At 32.1% G+C, this 15,774-nt stretch overlaps 1 protein-coding gene across 1 annotated transcript in view; it reads left to right on the plus strand.

Moving 5' to 3' along the window:
• Positions 1-289: 289 nt before the first annotated feature.
• LOC149560759 (putative disease resistance protein At4g33300) overlaps positions 290-15,774 on the plus strand; it is a 35,858-nt gene continuing 20,373 nt past the window's right edge. Inside the window, exon 1 of the mRNA XM_089823660.1 lies at positions 290-1,012. Coding sequence (XP_089679786.1) covers positions 379-1,012 — 634 coding nt within the window. The 5' untranslated portion in view covers positions 290-378. The remainder of the gene's footprint in view (positions 1,013-15,774) is intronic.

The following is a 15,774-nucleotide window of genomic DNA, read 5'->3' on the forward strand; positions in this document are numbered from 1 at the left end:
AATGAGCACGTTATGTTGTTTCCTGACCACTTCCATGAAACAAATATGAATTGTTCATTTGTCGCTCTGTTTGGCCAGCCAACTATCATAATAGTCCACGAGGAAGAAATATCCAAATGTCGTGAATAAGTTAAAGTTTTCGCGAGAAAAGTAAACATATCATCTTCCATGAAACTAATATGAACATGGTATGTTCTTTCGTTCCGACTTCCATGAAACTTGGAAATATTGCTCTCTTTTTTAGCCAAATACTAGACTAAATGTCCTCCAGAACGAATGCCCAACTTTCAATAACAACTTTTAAGTTTCAAAAGAAACATACGCTCTGCAGAGGATAGAAAAAAAAAACGTGAAGAAGTTTTATTGCAGAATCAGGCTATGGAGATATTCAACTGCAAGCCAATGTGCGTTAGAGTACATTCTCTGCTAAAGACTCTAAGCCCAGCTATTCAAGAAATTTGTCTGCAGGATTTGCAGTTACCCACAGATAAACAAAATGTAATCCTTCAGAAGTTTTACAAGGCACTGATAATGGGAGCTTCGTGGATAAAAGAATGTGAGAATATCAGCCCATTTAACCTGCCTCTGAATTATAGGTACGCATCTCGTATCATGAAGCTCGAAAAGGAGATCAATGTGTTTATGGGGACAATGCCTGCTCACGTATTACTCCATGTGAGAAGGCTCAAGGGAGATCTTGAAAGTGTTTACCATAAAAGTAATATCCACCGTGCATATACACCTATCATTCTGAAGGATTCGATCTCCAAAGAAGTTTCTATGAATTCAGCAAATGATCTCATTGACTGCACAGAAATGGTGAAGCCCACCTACGCTTCTCATGATGATGTTTCTCATACATCTCAGTTTTACGTGGGATTGAAAAAAACTCTAGTAGATTTGAAGGATATTTTGTTTCAGAAAGAGGTATCTATCGTTGGCTTGCACTGTATTGGGGGAGGTGGCAAAACTACTTTGGCGTTGGCTCTCTCCAATGATCTCCAAGTCAGAGGTAAGTTTCCAATTCTACAACCTCTGGCCAATAATTTTCTTTGCTTTATAAAGAGTTCGAGCGCTTCCTTCTAAAACATTTTAGATATGATTTTAGAGAGATAACATATATTACGGGTGCCTAGATTGATATTTATTTAGAATAAATTTTATGAGACTACCTGATCTTATGATGTGGTGTATAAGTTGAATAATTCTTTTATGTAAGGATTGGAATTACTGAAAACTAGGGTCAACGTATGCCATTTTTTGTAACATAAATGAAAATCAGTCCCCGCCTACAGTACACACTATGCCCCCATCAGAATTTCTGTGCAGCTGGTTGTACAAGATTATTTTCTTCTTTTATTCTTTTTCAAATGCTAATTGCTTAGAATAAATTCGTGCTTAGGGGAGAAAATTCTAATAACAATGTCATCCACTGTAATAGTATTGGTTGATTGGTCATTGATCCTTCTATTTATGAAATTAAGCACATAGTTCTGAATCATTTGGAAAATTATTATTGAAAGGACAAAGAACATGTCTAATACAACATAAAGGATTAAAAACGGTACTGATGTGGGACTTGTTATTGATAGAATACTTTGAAATGGGGTGATAACAATGGATGATCCCATTTCTATTGCTTTACCTTTGAGGATAGGGGTACAATTGTTGATAGTTTATTTTTATTTATTTATTCAAGAAAAAGTGGACTTGCTACTTGATAGTTTTTTTTTTCCAAAAGGATATGGAATGTCTAGGAGTGACAATATTAGTAGAGATATGTTAAAACCATTTTAAAATTACTAAGTTAATGTGATCAAGCATCTATTTTTTAATATTTTGTAAAGGTCATAGTAGAAAATATATAATTTATTATCTATGTTACCTCGAGTTTCCAAGATGGGGGAACAGGGGGATGAGGAAACAAGTTTCTAAGACGGTTTTTTAAAAGCTAAAATAGGGGATGGTAGGGGATGGATATATATAGATAGATAAATAGATAGATAGATAGATATAGATATAGATATAGATATAGATATAGATTTCAAAGTTACATAACATTGTCACATTCATCATAGAAAAATAGTTTAAAATTGTCAATGTCATTCATCAAATCAGCATAGAACTTAGCATCAAATTGAACCATCATTTAAAAATTGGAACATAGGATGACATCAAATAAGAGAATCAATTTGCCATAGATTAGACTTTAGAACCCTTTCTTGTGGGTTTTGGAGGAAAACCAAATTTCTTGCACCAAATCTTCCTAGATGGGTAGCAACCATCTTGTTTGGGTAGTAATCAACTACAATAATTTATTTCTGGGCAATTATTGCTGCTATTAGAGCATTATCAAAGGTGAAAACAATTTGAGTATTTCTCAACCCAGCAGTAATCATTTCCAAATCTCCAATACGAATAACAAAAAGAAGTCTAATTTGCTATCATTTTTAGATATGGTTTGTTGAACAAAAGTTGAAGTTTTAATTTTCAGTCATGGATGCTAAGTTTGTAATCGCTTCCAAAAAAAATCTTTCAACATGGGTTATATTAACATATTTTATTATTTTAATGTGGGGCTAGTGAATGGGTAGAAAATCTCTATTTATTAATTTTTTTAAAAGTTGAATCTTATTTTAAAATCATAAACTTCAAGTAGTCCCCAAGATGGATGGGAAATGGCTACAGAGTCCTTAGGATAGTCAACGCCCTCTAGAAACATGTTGACCATTTTTGAAGTTTGAGGGACAAGTTTCCAATTTTCCTGCTTGGGTGGCGACTACTTGGAAATGCTTCAAGCCATCCCCAAGTCCCCGAAATAGGGACATTTCCAAAACTCAAGGCTTTGGGCTGGAAATGCGTCCCAAAGTAACATTGTTTATTATTTACTTGGGAATAACTACAAGCAAATATGCATCACATAAATAGATAATTGTAATTATTGTAAATAGAATGTTGTAAAAAAATTATCATTTTATTATTTTTAAGATGGTTAGACATATGCCTACTTTTAAATATTTTTGTTAAAAAGGATCTAATGCATTGATATTTGATTTTTTTTTTTTTGGCAAAAGTGAACAATCGACTAAATATATTTATAAATAAAACTAATTCAAGAGATGAACTAGGAAAGAATCAAAAAGAAAACTCAAAATCTTCACTAAATACAAAAGATTAAATCATTGATATATACAAAAATCCTATATCAATGGGATAAAAGTTCTCTATTTACAAGTTGGAGTAGATACTTCCTTTAAGACCAAGATCAAGAAAGATTGAAAGTTATCAAAATTACAAAAAAATTGATAAACTATAAGGATCTCAATCTCACTCCTCAATTGATATATATTTAGAGTTAGCACATGGGGCTGAAGCATCCGCATCATGAACATCATAGCCCTAATCAGAGTTGGTATGGGTTAAGGAGAGAATTCCCAACTAGACCCATGAGTCACACCCAAAGCAGAAGAATATCTAGTAGTATTTTCCACATTCTACCCCAAATCTAGAGCATCATAAGTAGATTGTAGCTAATTCAAACATAGAAGATCATTGGAGAAACAACCCCCTATCACACCATAGACCAAGTGCTAATCCTACAAACTAGTAGCATTCACCTCCTAAGAGCCATCAAACTAATGCTGAGAGTTAGGGGTCAACCGAGATGGACACTAGGAACTCAGTGATGGCAAGAAAAATTTATTTGGAAGCTCCATCAAGTCCAAAACAACATGCCCTTTTTGCTTAACACACTCTTCCAGTTGGAAGCCCAATGCCCTCGTAGCGAGTTGCAGATTGTTCTTCATAAACTAGGGACTCTAGCTTTCAAAACATTTTTTAAGGGCCTCATTAATTGCTATAAAATCATGCATCTGCATGATCTAGGATTGTGAAAATAAACCACCCACTAGAGCATTACCTACCTAGAAGTCATAATGTTTCATTTTAATTGTTAGTTTATGATCTCCTAGGAATTTGTGGTGAACCACCTTGGCAACAAGCATCTCCAAAAGAGAGATAGATTGCAATAAGTCCATTGCACTAGGCAAGAAGACTAACACCATGTTGGATGCGAAGAGGAAATTTCTAGAGGAAGGGGAAAGGATGTCATCCCCAATTAAACGTTTTATCGCACATCAAATAGAAAGAGAATAAACACTAAATGTGACATCCATAAGAATCAATGATGTGCAAAGGAACAACTTGTTCATCCATGTTTGGTGGAACTAGATTTGATAGTTTTTGGGTAGAATTTCTCTATGAAAATGAGAGCACGAATCACATTTGACACAAACCTCCATGAAAGAAAACAACTCCAAGCCACCAACAAAGAAATGTGCTAAAACTAGAGGATTGAAAGGAATAAATAGGATGGGTTAAAAAGGGACTACAAAACTCTATGTGAATGAATTTCCATCAGAAACTAGCATGCACAAAGGATATGGAGGACAAAAAGCCATGTGAAATAAAATATAATTAGATGCCAAAATGACTTCAAGGCCAATGAAATAAATCACACATTCATCCAAAGAACATGAATTATGATTAGAGATCTTGGTGGCTATAACTAAATGAACTCAATTATGGGAGAGCCAAAATAATCATGACACGTGAGCCCGATTAAAGATAATTGGTAATACCATCTATCATTAATTTCAGCTCCTCATATTGATCAATGAATGAGGTTAGTTGAAAAGTGGAGATCATGATGCCATCACACCCAAGATTTGAAAGGTAATCTACAACTTTGTTTCCATCTCGTAGAGCATGCGAAATGCATATGTCTTCAAATTGATATAAAAAAATTCAAATTTGAAGGAGGATATACTTAAGTTTCTAGGAGAATGTCTAGCTTTTAATAAAAGCATTAATTATTGCTTGAGATTCACCTTCAATGTATAGATGTTGAAAATTACCTTTCTTGGCAGGAACTAAACTAGCAAACAAGGCATGAGCTTTTGCTGAATTGTTGGTACCATCGGGTAAAGGGGTAGTTGTAAATGCTAACACTTTCCCATTATAGTCTCAAATAAATTCCCCTAACTTTAATTTACCTAGGTTTCTTCTAGAAGCACCATCAAAGTTGATCTTCACATACCCCAAATTGGGAGGATGCCAATGCACATCAAATAAATTTTATTTATGTTGTGATTTGTTGGTTAGTCCCCATCCCATGGGAATAAAAAGTGTTTTCCAAGAATGAAGGATATTAGCATCCCAAGAAGTAATAATAGGATTAATCATACATTTTCTCAGACTTGCATTAGTTACTTTCACAGTTAAATTTTCAATACCTTTAAGGACCTTAAAGATAGAAGAAAGATCTTTCCTAAATATCTACTTATTTCTTTCCCACTAGATAGCCCATATAACCAATGTTGGGGTACACTTCCATAAAGCTACAAACAAGCCATGAGGATGAATGATCAGTCATGCTTGGAAAATATCCCAAATATTGTTTTAAAGAGGGGCAAAGAAGCTTACTTTGTAAAGAACAAAGGTCAGAAGTAATAGGTGAAAAGACAATGCACAAAAAGATGATCACTTGTTTCAAATTCATCATTGTAGAACACACATTTGAAAGCTATAGAAATATTTAATCTTACTAGTCTATCACTTATAAGAATCCTATGCTTAAAAGAAAGCCATGCAAAACAACCATCTTTTGGAAGTACTACATTATTTCAGCAAAACAACTATGCTCTAGAAGGACTCTTTGCTCAATCAATCCTCTGAATTAGTTTATATCATTCTTTAATAGAATAGTTACCATCCTTGGTAGGGGCCCATAGAAAATTGTCTTCATAATTTGATAGTAAGGCACGTTTCTATTCTAATATAGTACAAAAATAATCTTAGTCTTGATTGGGGTGAGGAAGAAGATCTAGATCCTTCGAAATGACTTTCCTTGACAGGAGACTGATTGCAGAAATAAAGTGATGCACTTGACTTTCCTATAGAGATTCTGAGATTAAAATAAGATTTTGTGTATTGGGCAGTGTGACCAAAGGAAGTTGACCATTCTAGGAATCTCTCCAAAAGCTAACTTTGTCTCCATTATTCACTTCCCAAGTAACATACTTAAGAACAATGTCTCTTGAAGAAACCATAAAATTTCAAACCATAGACCACTTTGGAGGATCAAGCATTTAGAATATTCTTGATGGATCATTATTATCGAAATACTTTTGTTGCATAATTTGACACCAGGTAGTGTGAGACTTAATATACATTTGCTAGAATAGTTTACAACCAAATGAAATGTTCCCTTTTAATAAATTATGAACTCACACACCCCGATAAGGAGGAATATGTGTCATGTATTGTAAAGAAATGAGAAGTATTTTCTTGTCTTCTAACATATTACTTGTCCAAAGAAATCCTCTAATTAATTTTTGAATTTGTAAAATGACTGAGGGTGGAGCTTTAAGAATAGTAATATAGTAATTTTGAATAGCTCCAAGTACTAATTTAATGAGAAGAATTATGCTTGATAGAGATAGCCATCAAGCTTTCCATGCCACAACTCTACTTTTAATTCTTTCAAGGAAAAAAGTCCAATAACTCATCTTATTTGATCCCATGAAGAAAGGTATTCCTTGGTAATTAGAAGGTGAAAAGTCCTTTGAAAATCCCATAATCTGCATAGTTCTATCTAAAATAACTTTGTTAGTATTGAATAGGAAATTTTTTGATTTTTGATAATTAATTTTTTTGCCTAGAAACATCAAAGTATAACTACAAGACGTACTTGATCTACCTAGCCTTTGAAACTTGAGAGCTACCAAATAGTAGTTTATCATCAGTGAATAATGAGTGAGCAATGGATAGAGAAGTTATATTTGAAATTTTGCCCGTATAATTTTTTTTTTCAATAAAGGGATAGTATCTTAAAAATTAAATTAAATCTGATATAGGTTTTGTTCTTACAATTGTTCAATATGATACTAATGACTTGTTCAATTTTTTTATCAACTTGCCTAATCATAATATTCTAAATTTCCATTTTCAGTTAAGGGCCTAATTTTTTGATGCCATGATCTTACACATACTAATGGAATTTTAAAATGTCAATGATAAGCTATAATAGAAAAATTAATCTACATGGCTTTAGAACACCAAAACTTGGAGATACTCATTCCAAGTAATGGGGGGGGGGGGGGGGGGGGGGCAAGAGGAAAAAGATAATAGGACGTTGGAGACATAAATGCATAATAGATTAGTTATCGCTAAATATTATTTGAAAATAACCCTTCCAATCTATAAGTCAAGGAGATTCTTAATCATGAAGGGGTCTAAATAAAAACACAAAATATAAAAAGCCAAGGTGTAATGGTAGAGAAAAGTTTATTTGGTTTAAATAGGGTACAAGGGTTCTACATTTATATTTAGAACTCATAAGAGGAAAACATCTAATGAAATAATTGATCACCTATGTGAATATGAGAATAGTATTATTTATTACGTTGACATTTTAAAGAAATTTCGTTAGTTTTATAAATACATATTTACGTTAGAGATGATGATTTAAACAAGGAGAGTAGTTGAATTAGAATCATAAGTATTATTCTCAAAAAAGTTATGGATGATTTTGAGATGTTGAATGGATAAATTATTGTGGAAAAAATAAATAGAGCCATTAGTTCCTTGACAAATAGAGAATATCCAACATAAAAATTGAATGCATGGAGTAATATAAAATTAATTTTGTTTGGATTGGTGACTTGAAATCATTTATAATTATAAAGAGTCATATAATATAGATCAGTGGAAAATAATATCAATAGTACTAGTGTAGTACTTAGTGTAACCAAGCTCATCCCTAATGATAGTAATACATCTCTTATCAAGAACTAAAGACCTATCAGATCTCTTAATATTTATTATACGATTTTAGCATAGGTACTCACAAAAATATTGGAAGCTACTCTCCCCAAAGTTATTAAGCTCACTTAGACTAGCTTATTGAAAGGTAGACACATATTGGAAAGCCTCTTAACCAACTAGAAATTTGTGCATTAGGAAAAATACTCCACCCAAAAATTTAGTATAGTATTGATTTCCTTTGAGAAAGCATTAGTAACAATAAAATGAAATTTAATATTTATGATACTGTAGAGACTAGAATTTGAAACAATGCTCTATTACATGATGAAAATAATGAAATAAGGTATAAAATGGGTTGAAGTAAATAAATGTAGATCCAATTTTTTTGATCTCTCTATATCTATTAGAAAAAAATGTCCACATGTCTCCACATTGTTGGTTAGTATAGTAGATTTATCATATTTTTTAGAGATGAATCCTTATCCCCCAAAATAAAATGAACTAAAAATAACTAATTTAATGGAAGTTATAAAAATTTATTTTTAAGATGATACAAGTATATTGATTTAATCTTTAGTAAAAGGGTGCAAAATTCACTAATGAGTAAGATGAACTTATTTTGTGAGACATCTAGGAATAAAGTACCTTGCACAAAATATATAATAGTGGGATGAGAGGAAATCCTTCTTTTATTTTATTAAAAAATCTTTATATTGGAGTGAGAAATTTTAAGATAACTTGGAATCATATTTTCAACCTATATTTAATGGAAAAGAAGGAAGAGATTCAACAGATATCGATAGTAAATATGAAAAGTGGAATAATTAGTTTGTAATTTTGATTGGTAGTTTGTAGGTGTGTCAAGAGATTGTATCATCACACACTACATATTATATGTATTTTTATATTTTTAACTTTTATTAGTTTAGCTATATCTTGAAATAGGTTAGAGACTATCTCTAGTATCAAGATAAGGAGAAAAATGAAGAAGCATATTGCTAATTGGCATTTCCACACCATGAGAAAAAATAAAGGTGGTATACATATAAAAGAGATAATAACCCATGAAATAGCATTATCTTCTAAGTAATTTGTTAATGTAATACATGGGGAGGAGACCTATAAAATTCTTGTTGTACATAGTATTAATAGATAACAAAAGTGAAAAGTTTCTTCATTTAGAGGGTTTCATTTGTGTGATCTCATGACTAATTTTTTCCTAATAAAGATTTTAGGGTATAGTATATTTAAGTAATATGGAAATGATGATAAAATAAGAGTAAAATAATTATAAATTATTTGATATAACATGTAAAAAATATATGTGGTGAGATATCAATGTTTTAAATCTATAACATTGGGATGATCCACAAGCTTCATTACAAATACTCTCAACAAGGACTTAGACATTTAGGGGCAGTAATTATTTTTAAGATATTATCAAATATGGAAAGCTAATGGATTGGTAGGAGATCATTTAAAATAAGTTTATTATTAAACTTTTATCTTTCTAGATATTTTGACTTCATGATATTTGATGGAATTGAGAAATTAAGCAGATGGTTGAGATGGCTAGAACTTGTATATGACTATCAAATGGTTGTCATTGATAAAAAAAATAGTATACCTTTGATTCACGAGAGCTATGTTTATAATGGGTTACTAAGCCTCTTGTAGACACTTCTCATAAGTAGTGATAGCAATGGTCACTAAGTAACAAGTGGTGATTACATCACAAAGTGTGGACAATCGGTTTTTTTTTAAAAAAACAATATTTACATCAAATAATGTGAAGCCAATGGTAGATTAAGAAAATAAATATGAATTACCTTGGGATACATAACAATTTAAAATACATATGTTATATGTTTGGACTCTATATGTAATACATTTTAACAAGTCCAATAGATCTATAGGAAAAAAAGAAAAAAAAGATACCCATTATGAATCTAATCCTTGAAATTCATAAACTATTTGAGAAAATAGAAAGGGAAATATTTTTTTGAATGAAGGGTTAGGATTAAGAGGAAAAATATTAAATGAAAACATAAACGGTCTATAAAAGACATATTGAAACAGGATGTTGAAAGGATAAGAAAAACCTAGTGAGGAATATATGTGTAATATAGAAGAATAGAGATCTAGACCTAATAATTACAACCAATAAATCATAGGTCATGTAAACCCTAATAGGCTAGAAGTTGTAAATTGTCTAATAGGGTAGACTCTTAAGAGCATTTTGTAAATCCTTTAACAAGGTAGATCTTAGTAGATTTGATATTGCTTCTCGAAAGGTACAAGATCACTCATAACATGGTGAATCACTAGAAATGGTAATTATATTCTATTAATTTGGAAAACTTATTTAATAGACTAGTGAACATTTGGGGTTACCAACTATATCATGATTTTACCTTCTAAGAAAGCATTTTAGTGAAACTAAAATAACAATGTTAAGTATCCCATGTATATGGTGGATGTTTTGTTGTTATGGTTTATTTTTAATTGCCAATTATATGTTTAATTAGTAGTAAATAGTAGAGAATATTTGTAGAATTTTGCATATATTGTTTCATTACCACGCCCCCACACCCCCCCACCCCCCCCCCCCCCACCCCCACCCCCAACCCCACTCTCCCAATACTTGTGAATCATAACAATTTGTATTAGAGTACTAATACTCTTATAAATAAACCAGCTACCCTTAGGGAAACATCCACATTCCTGGATAGGTGCCAAGTAATAAGAAGATCTTATGGATAATGTTAATATGATTCATGAGCTATAAAGAAAACTTAGAAAATCTATTGTAATGAGAGAAGAGCTTAATATGCAACTAAGCACAAGTTCTCACTACATCAAAAATATGGAGAAATTGTCAAAAGATGTTATTCTATAAGTGTTGATCCCAACCAGTACTAAGAGGGGGTTTAATTTAGTATCAAAAGTTAAACCAATTTCCTTTATAAACATTATAATAAAAATAATAAAAAACACTTAAGCATTAGAGTAATAAAAAATACAATAAAATAAAATCATATAAAGCTATACAAAAAATAATTCATCAAGTGACACATGGATTTTTACATAGAAACCTTTTATGGCTAGTTAAAACCCATGGTGTGAGTAATATGCCCACTAGCCCTTATAATGTATGTAAATTGTTGTCTCATTAAGAGATACAACTCTTTCTTCTAGAAACACATCCTATTAGGAATGTACATATTCTACTATAAGTAAGAACTCTTATGAAGGCTACCCAATTAGATGATTTACAAATTTCACTCTGAGAGCTATATTTTTAAAATATTTACAAAAGCTTAGTAATGAAACTTTTCCTATTAGGAGCTACAACTAGATACAATGTTGAGAAATAAATACAATGTATGATCTAAAGATAGAACTATTAGAAATATTATGAAAAGCTACATAACTAAGAGGGGAGGGGTGAATCAGTAACTTCTAAAACTTTATCCTTGATTAGCAATTAATCCTTATGTATATTCTGATTGCATCCATGGGAAACTAAAAACATGAAAGCATACACAACAGTTTAACACACAATATTTGGTGACCCAGAAACCATCCAAATAGAAAGTAAAACTTGGGTATGGATGATACCCACAAGTTTTAGTACTATAGTATAAAGTTGGCTTGTTAAGGCCTACAATAATCACTTTTGATGATCTACCTTATTAGGAGTAAGAAGGACTGCTAGGTCCACCTTGCAAAAGAATTTACAAACATATAATGAAATATGCACTCGATAATGAAATTTGCATAAGACCATTAGGTCTACCTTCCTAAGGATTTGACTGATCCACCTGTTAGGTTGAAGAAGCAGTTGATCTCTGATCTACAACTTGGTTTATTGAATGAGATTCCTTTGAGTTACAAATCACCTTTCTGTGATAAATAAATCTTTTCTAATCCTTAAAATATTGTAGCCTTTGTAATTCACCCTTCTTCTCTTCTCTAATTATTACATTACTTCTCTCTCTTTTTTTTGGATATATTGGATGTTGATACAATACATTATATATATACCAATTCAATTACATAATTACAAAGTCAGCTACAGTACAAGTTTACACAAATTTTACAAAGTTGGCCAAAGTGTACAAATTCAGGCTTTGGAGACTGACTTAGTGAGGTTCTGATACTTAGCATCTAATGTCAATGCTCAGCATCATCATGCTCTTGGTATATATAGGAACTCGATTCATACTGATCACTTCCAAGTAGTCTTGAAACTTGGTTTACATTGGTGACTCAGCAAATACTGTGAAACTCGGCATATAAAATGGATCACTCAATTCTTACTACATAGCTTGGTTAATGTTATCACCTTGAGCTTGATATAAACTAAGTCACTTGGCTAACACTGAGTAACTTAGTTAGCACTAGACTCACATCATATCAACTATGAACTTGATAAACACTACACAACTCAGTTTAAACTAGTAAACCTGGCATTCATAGAGATGCTTAGTTTACACTATTAATAATCACCTTAGTAGTAACTACTCAGTGCAAACTAAAATCTGTTCAAAGGACTCAATAGCAACTATAGAACTTGGTAACAATTGAAATGCTTAGTTAACACTATTAACTGTATAATATTCTCGATATAAGCTTACAATCTCAATAAGTGTATATCACTAATAACAAACATGACTAGAGTGTCAATAATCTCCCCATTTGGCATTAGTGACAAAAACACTTATTAGTCAAAATTGAATTCAAGAATATCTTTATTCATTACCTTATGTCTCCAACTCGGTAGAGTATACTATTTTTAAGATTTTTCAAAATTAGTTTTGTAAGAAATATATTTCTATTCATAGTAATGCTCCCCCATGCATAATTTATAGTATACTATACATATAATATACAATATATTCTCCAATATTTTTTATTTTTATTTTCTTCCCTTTTCTCTTTTTACATCTTATCCAATCTTCTCCCATTTTATATCTGATATATCTTCTCCCCCTTTTTTACTATAATGCTAAAGATTTATGCTATATGTATTTACAATGCCAAAATGAGACAAGAAATTTGAGTGTACATTTAGGATAAGTGCCAAAGTCTTGTTCCAATTATCTTGCAAGACCTTGCATGTGTGCAATGCAATCTACATTTCTTCTTATAGTTCAATCATGTGGTTTTCAATTGAGAAATTATTGTCATGGATGAGAAATTTTGAATGAGCAATATGCTTTTGCAATGCATCCATGTTAGGTAGAATCATATTCTAAATATGTATGAAATTTGATCTAATTCTTACTTCTTTATGAGTAGTTCTACCTGCATATCTATTAGAAATCTGATCTTTTTGAAGTGAGCAAAGCTAGAACTTAGGTCAAGCTACAATTGATGTGCACTTGCCTTGAGATATTTGTCAATTTTAGACAATCTATCTCTTATTTATTTTGTGAAAATTGATGTATCACATAATTTACCAAAAAGTAAAGATACATTAATGCAAGAGATTTCTAGAGAGCTTAAAATAGTAGATAGCTCTACTTGATAAATGAAAATTTGTTGAGCAATAAGTTCTCAAACTTTTTCTCATTTTTTTGCAATATTTTATCCTGTCCATCCAAATCTTCATTATATTCTAGACTGCCTCCACCAACTAATACAAAATTGGTTGAGAAGTATCAACCTCTATAATTAGAGCCTCTGCTAGAATGTTCTTAGCATCTTCAATGATCTTAAAATCTTTATTTCTTTCTTCTCTTAGCCTTTTCTACTTGGCTTTCTTCTGAAGAAGTTTACCAAAAGTTTGCATCTGATCAGGATTTAGATTTGAGACATCTCATTTAGGAATGAAAATCTCCTAATCAAGATCTATATCCTCCTCCTTTCCTCTACCTTTACCCAAAAATGTTGTCCTCAGTTAAGGCTTGGTCTCAACTATCCTTGCACTTATTACTTTCACACTCACAATGAAAAATATTGTTGAAATAGTAAGACTTATTGCAAAAATGGATATTGCACTCATTGAAATATTGGTGGTAGGAATACCTGTTATGGCCAAAATTGATGTAGAGGGTAGAACTTGCAGCTCGGTAGATGAAGTTCTTGGCACTTTAGTTAATGATGTGCTAAGCAAGACCCTTGCAAAGAGTGATTGAGTGCTTGTGCTTGCAGTGTTGGTCGCAATCAATTCTACTGAGGTTGTCTTTAGGCTTGATGTTATCAATTTTTTGCTAGGAGAATGAGGAAGTGAGGCTATGACCACTACAACAATCTTAACTAGGTTGGTATCCTCAGTATCTTGTGTATCTTCCTTGATAGCCTACTACTCTTGTTCCTCTTCATCATCTATATTATCAAAATGAGTTACCCATTCATCATCTTTCTCTTCATCTTTCTCCTCTTGATCATGATCATCCTCATCACTTACAAAAAAATCACTCAGTTTGTGAAGAATATAGACATTGTTCCATGTGCTTGTAGTTTTCTTCATTTTTTCTTCAAATGTGGGTAGACCTCCTTCTTTATTGGCTTTCTTCTTGGAGGATCTCCTTGTGACATTGCAGTGGATGTCTTGGCAGGATTGGTAATGATTACCTCACCCTTTTTATTCAGTGGCTCCTCTTCCTCTAATTTTTCTTCATCCTCTTCTTTGTCATCCTCATCTTTTCCTTCAGTTAATAGAAGAGTAGCACTAGTTTTTAGTTTGGCAATCCTCTGCTTGCCCTTGTTAACTACCTAAGGAATCATTATCTTCAATTCTATCCTAGCCTTTGCTTCATCATAGGTGCCAAAGTAAGTAACCTTCGGATCAACTAGCTCATTTATCAATGCTTCAATTATATCTTTTGTTTCAACAATATTCACCTGATATCCTAGAAGTTTTACCCATGTAGCTCTTGGGCTTACTACATGAATATACATCTTGACACTATCTACCATGAAAAAAACATCATCTTTATAATCCTCAACTTGTTTCTTAGAGATTTAGAATCTGTCATTCATTTTCTACTTGAATGTATCAAAGTAGTTGTCCATGATATTTGTATAATTCTCTCCCATTTCAAAAATATATTCATTAATTTGATAAAAGACTGGCACATCTTTCCTCCAAACAACAGTACCTTTTGATGGAAAGAATTTCTAAACATAGAAAAATAAACATGTCAAGAGTGAGCCAAAATTACATGGATTTTTCTTTGAAGTCTTGATGCTCTCCATGTTTTTTTTAAATCGGTTCAACAATAACTTGGCAAGGTCAAAAGAAAGGTTATTCTTGACTACCTTGTAAGCCAAGTCGACAGCTTCACATGACACACTTTTCAACTTGCTAGAGTTGTATATCTTGTGTATAATGATGTGAAAGATTAACTTTAGTTCCATGTCAATCATACTGCTTATTTTTATTCCCCTTCCATCCCACTCGACTAGGGCTTTTTTTCCATTTCAATCTGACTTAGGGTTTTGGTCATTTTGGCTTTTGATAAGATGAGGAGGCTAGTGATCTTGTGGGTCATCTTCTTTGTGATCAAAATTGGTTGCTCCAACCACAACTGACCATTATGCACATGACTAAGGATGTATCTTATCCACTTATTTTGAAAATCTTGGCATATGTGGAATATGTGTTAAACCTTTAGCTTCTAGATGTTGGTGTTTAGGTTTCAACACACCATCAACACATAATTCCTTCAAACATTCATCCATCTCTAATGTACCCATATCCTAAATTGCACATTTGAAATGAAAGTGGATGTCATTGATTAAGAGTACCTTAGGAGGGATTTGAGACTCCACTCAAATCTAGGGTTTCCACAATAGTAGGAGTAAGCTTGACATCTAATGCCTTCCATTCCACACCTTGAACCAATATGTCTGAACTTCTTTTTTCCTTGTTGTTGGTAGCTACCATCTTAGCTTAGTAGGGTTTGAGAGAATTCAAAAACTTTTGGTAACAATTTT

Source organism: Cupressus sempervirens, chromosome 4, assembly GCF_028749045.1.
Source record: "Cupressus sempervirens isolate cs-2001-9-10 chromosome 4, ASM2874904v1, whole genome shotgun sequence".
NCBI classification, from domain to species: domain Eukaryota; kingdom Viridiplantae; phylum Streptophyta; class Pinopsida; order Cupressales; family Cupressaceae; genus Cupressus; species Cupressus sempervirens.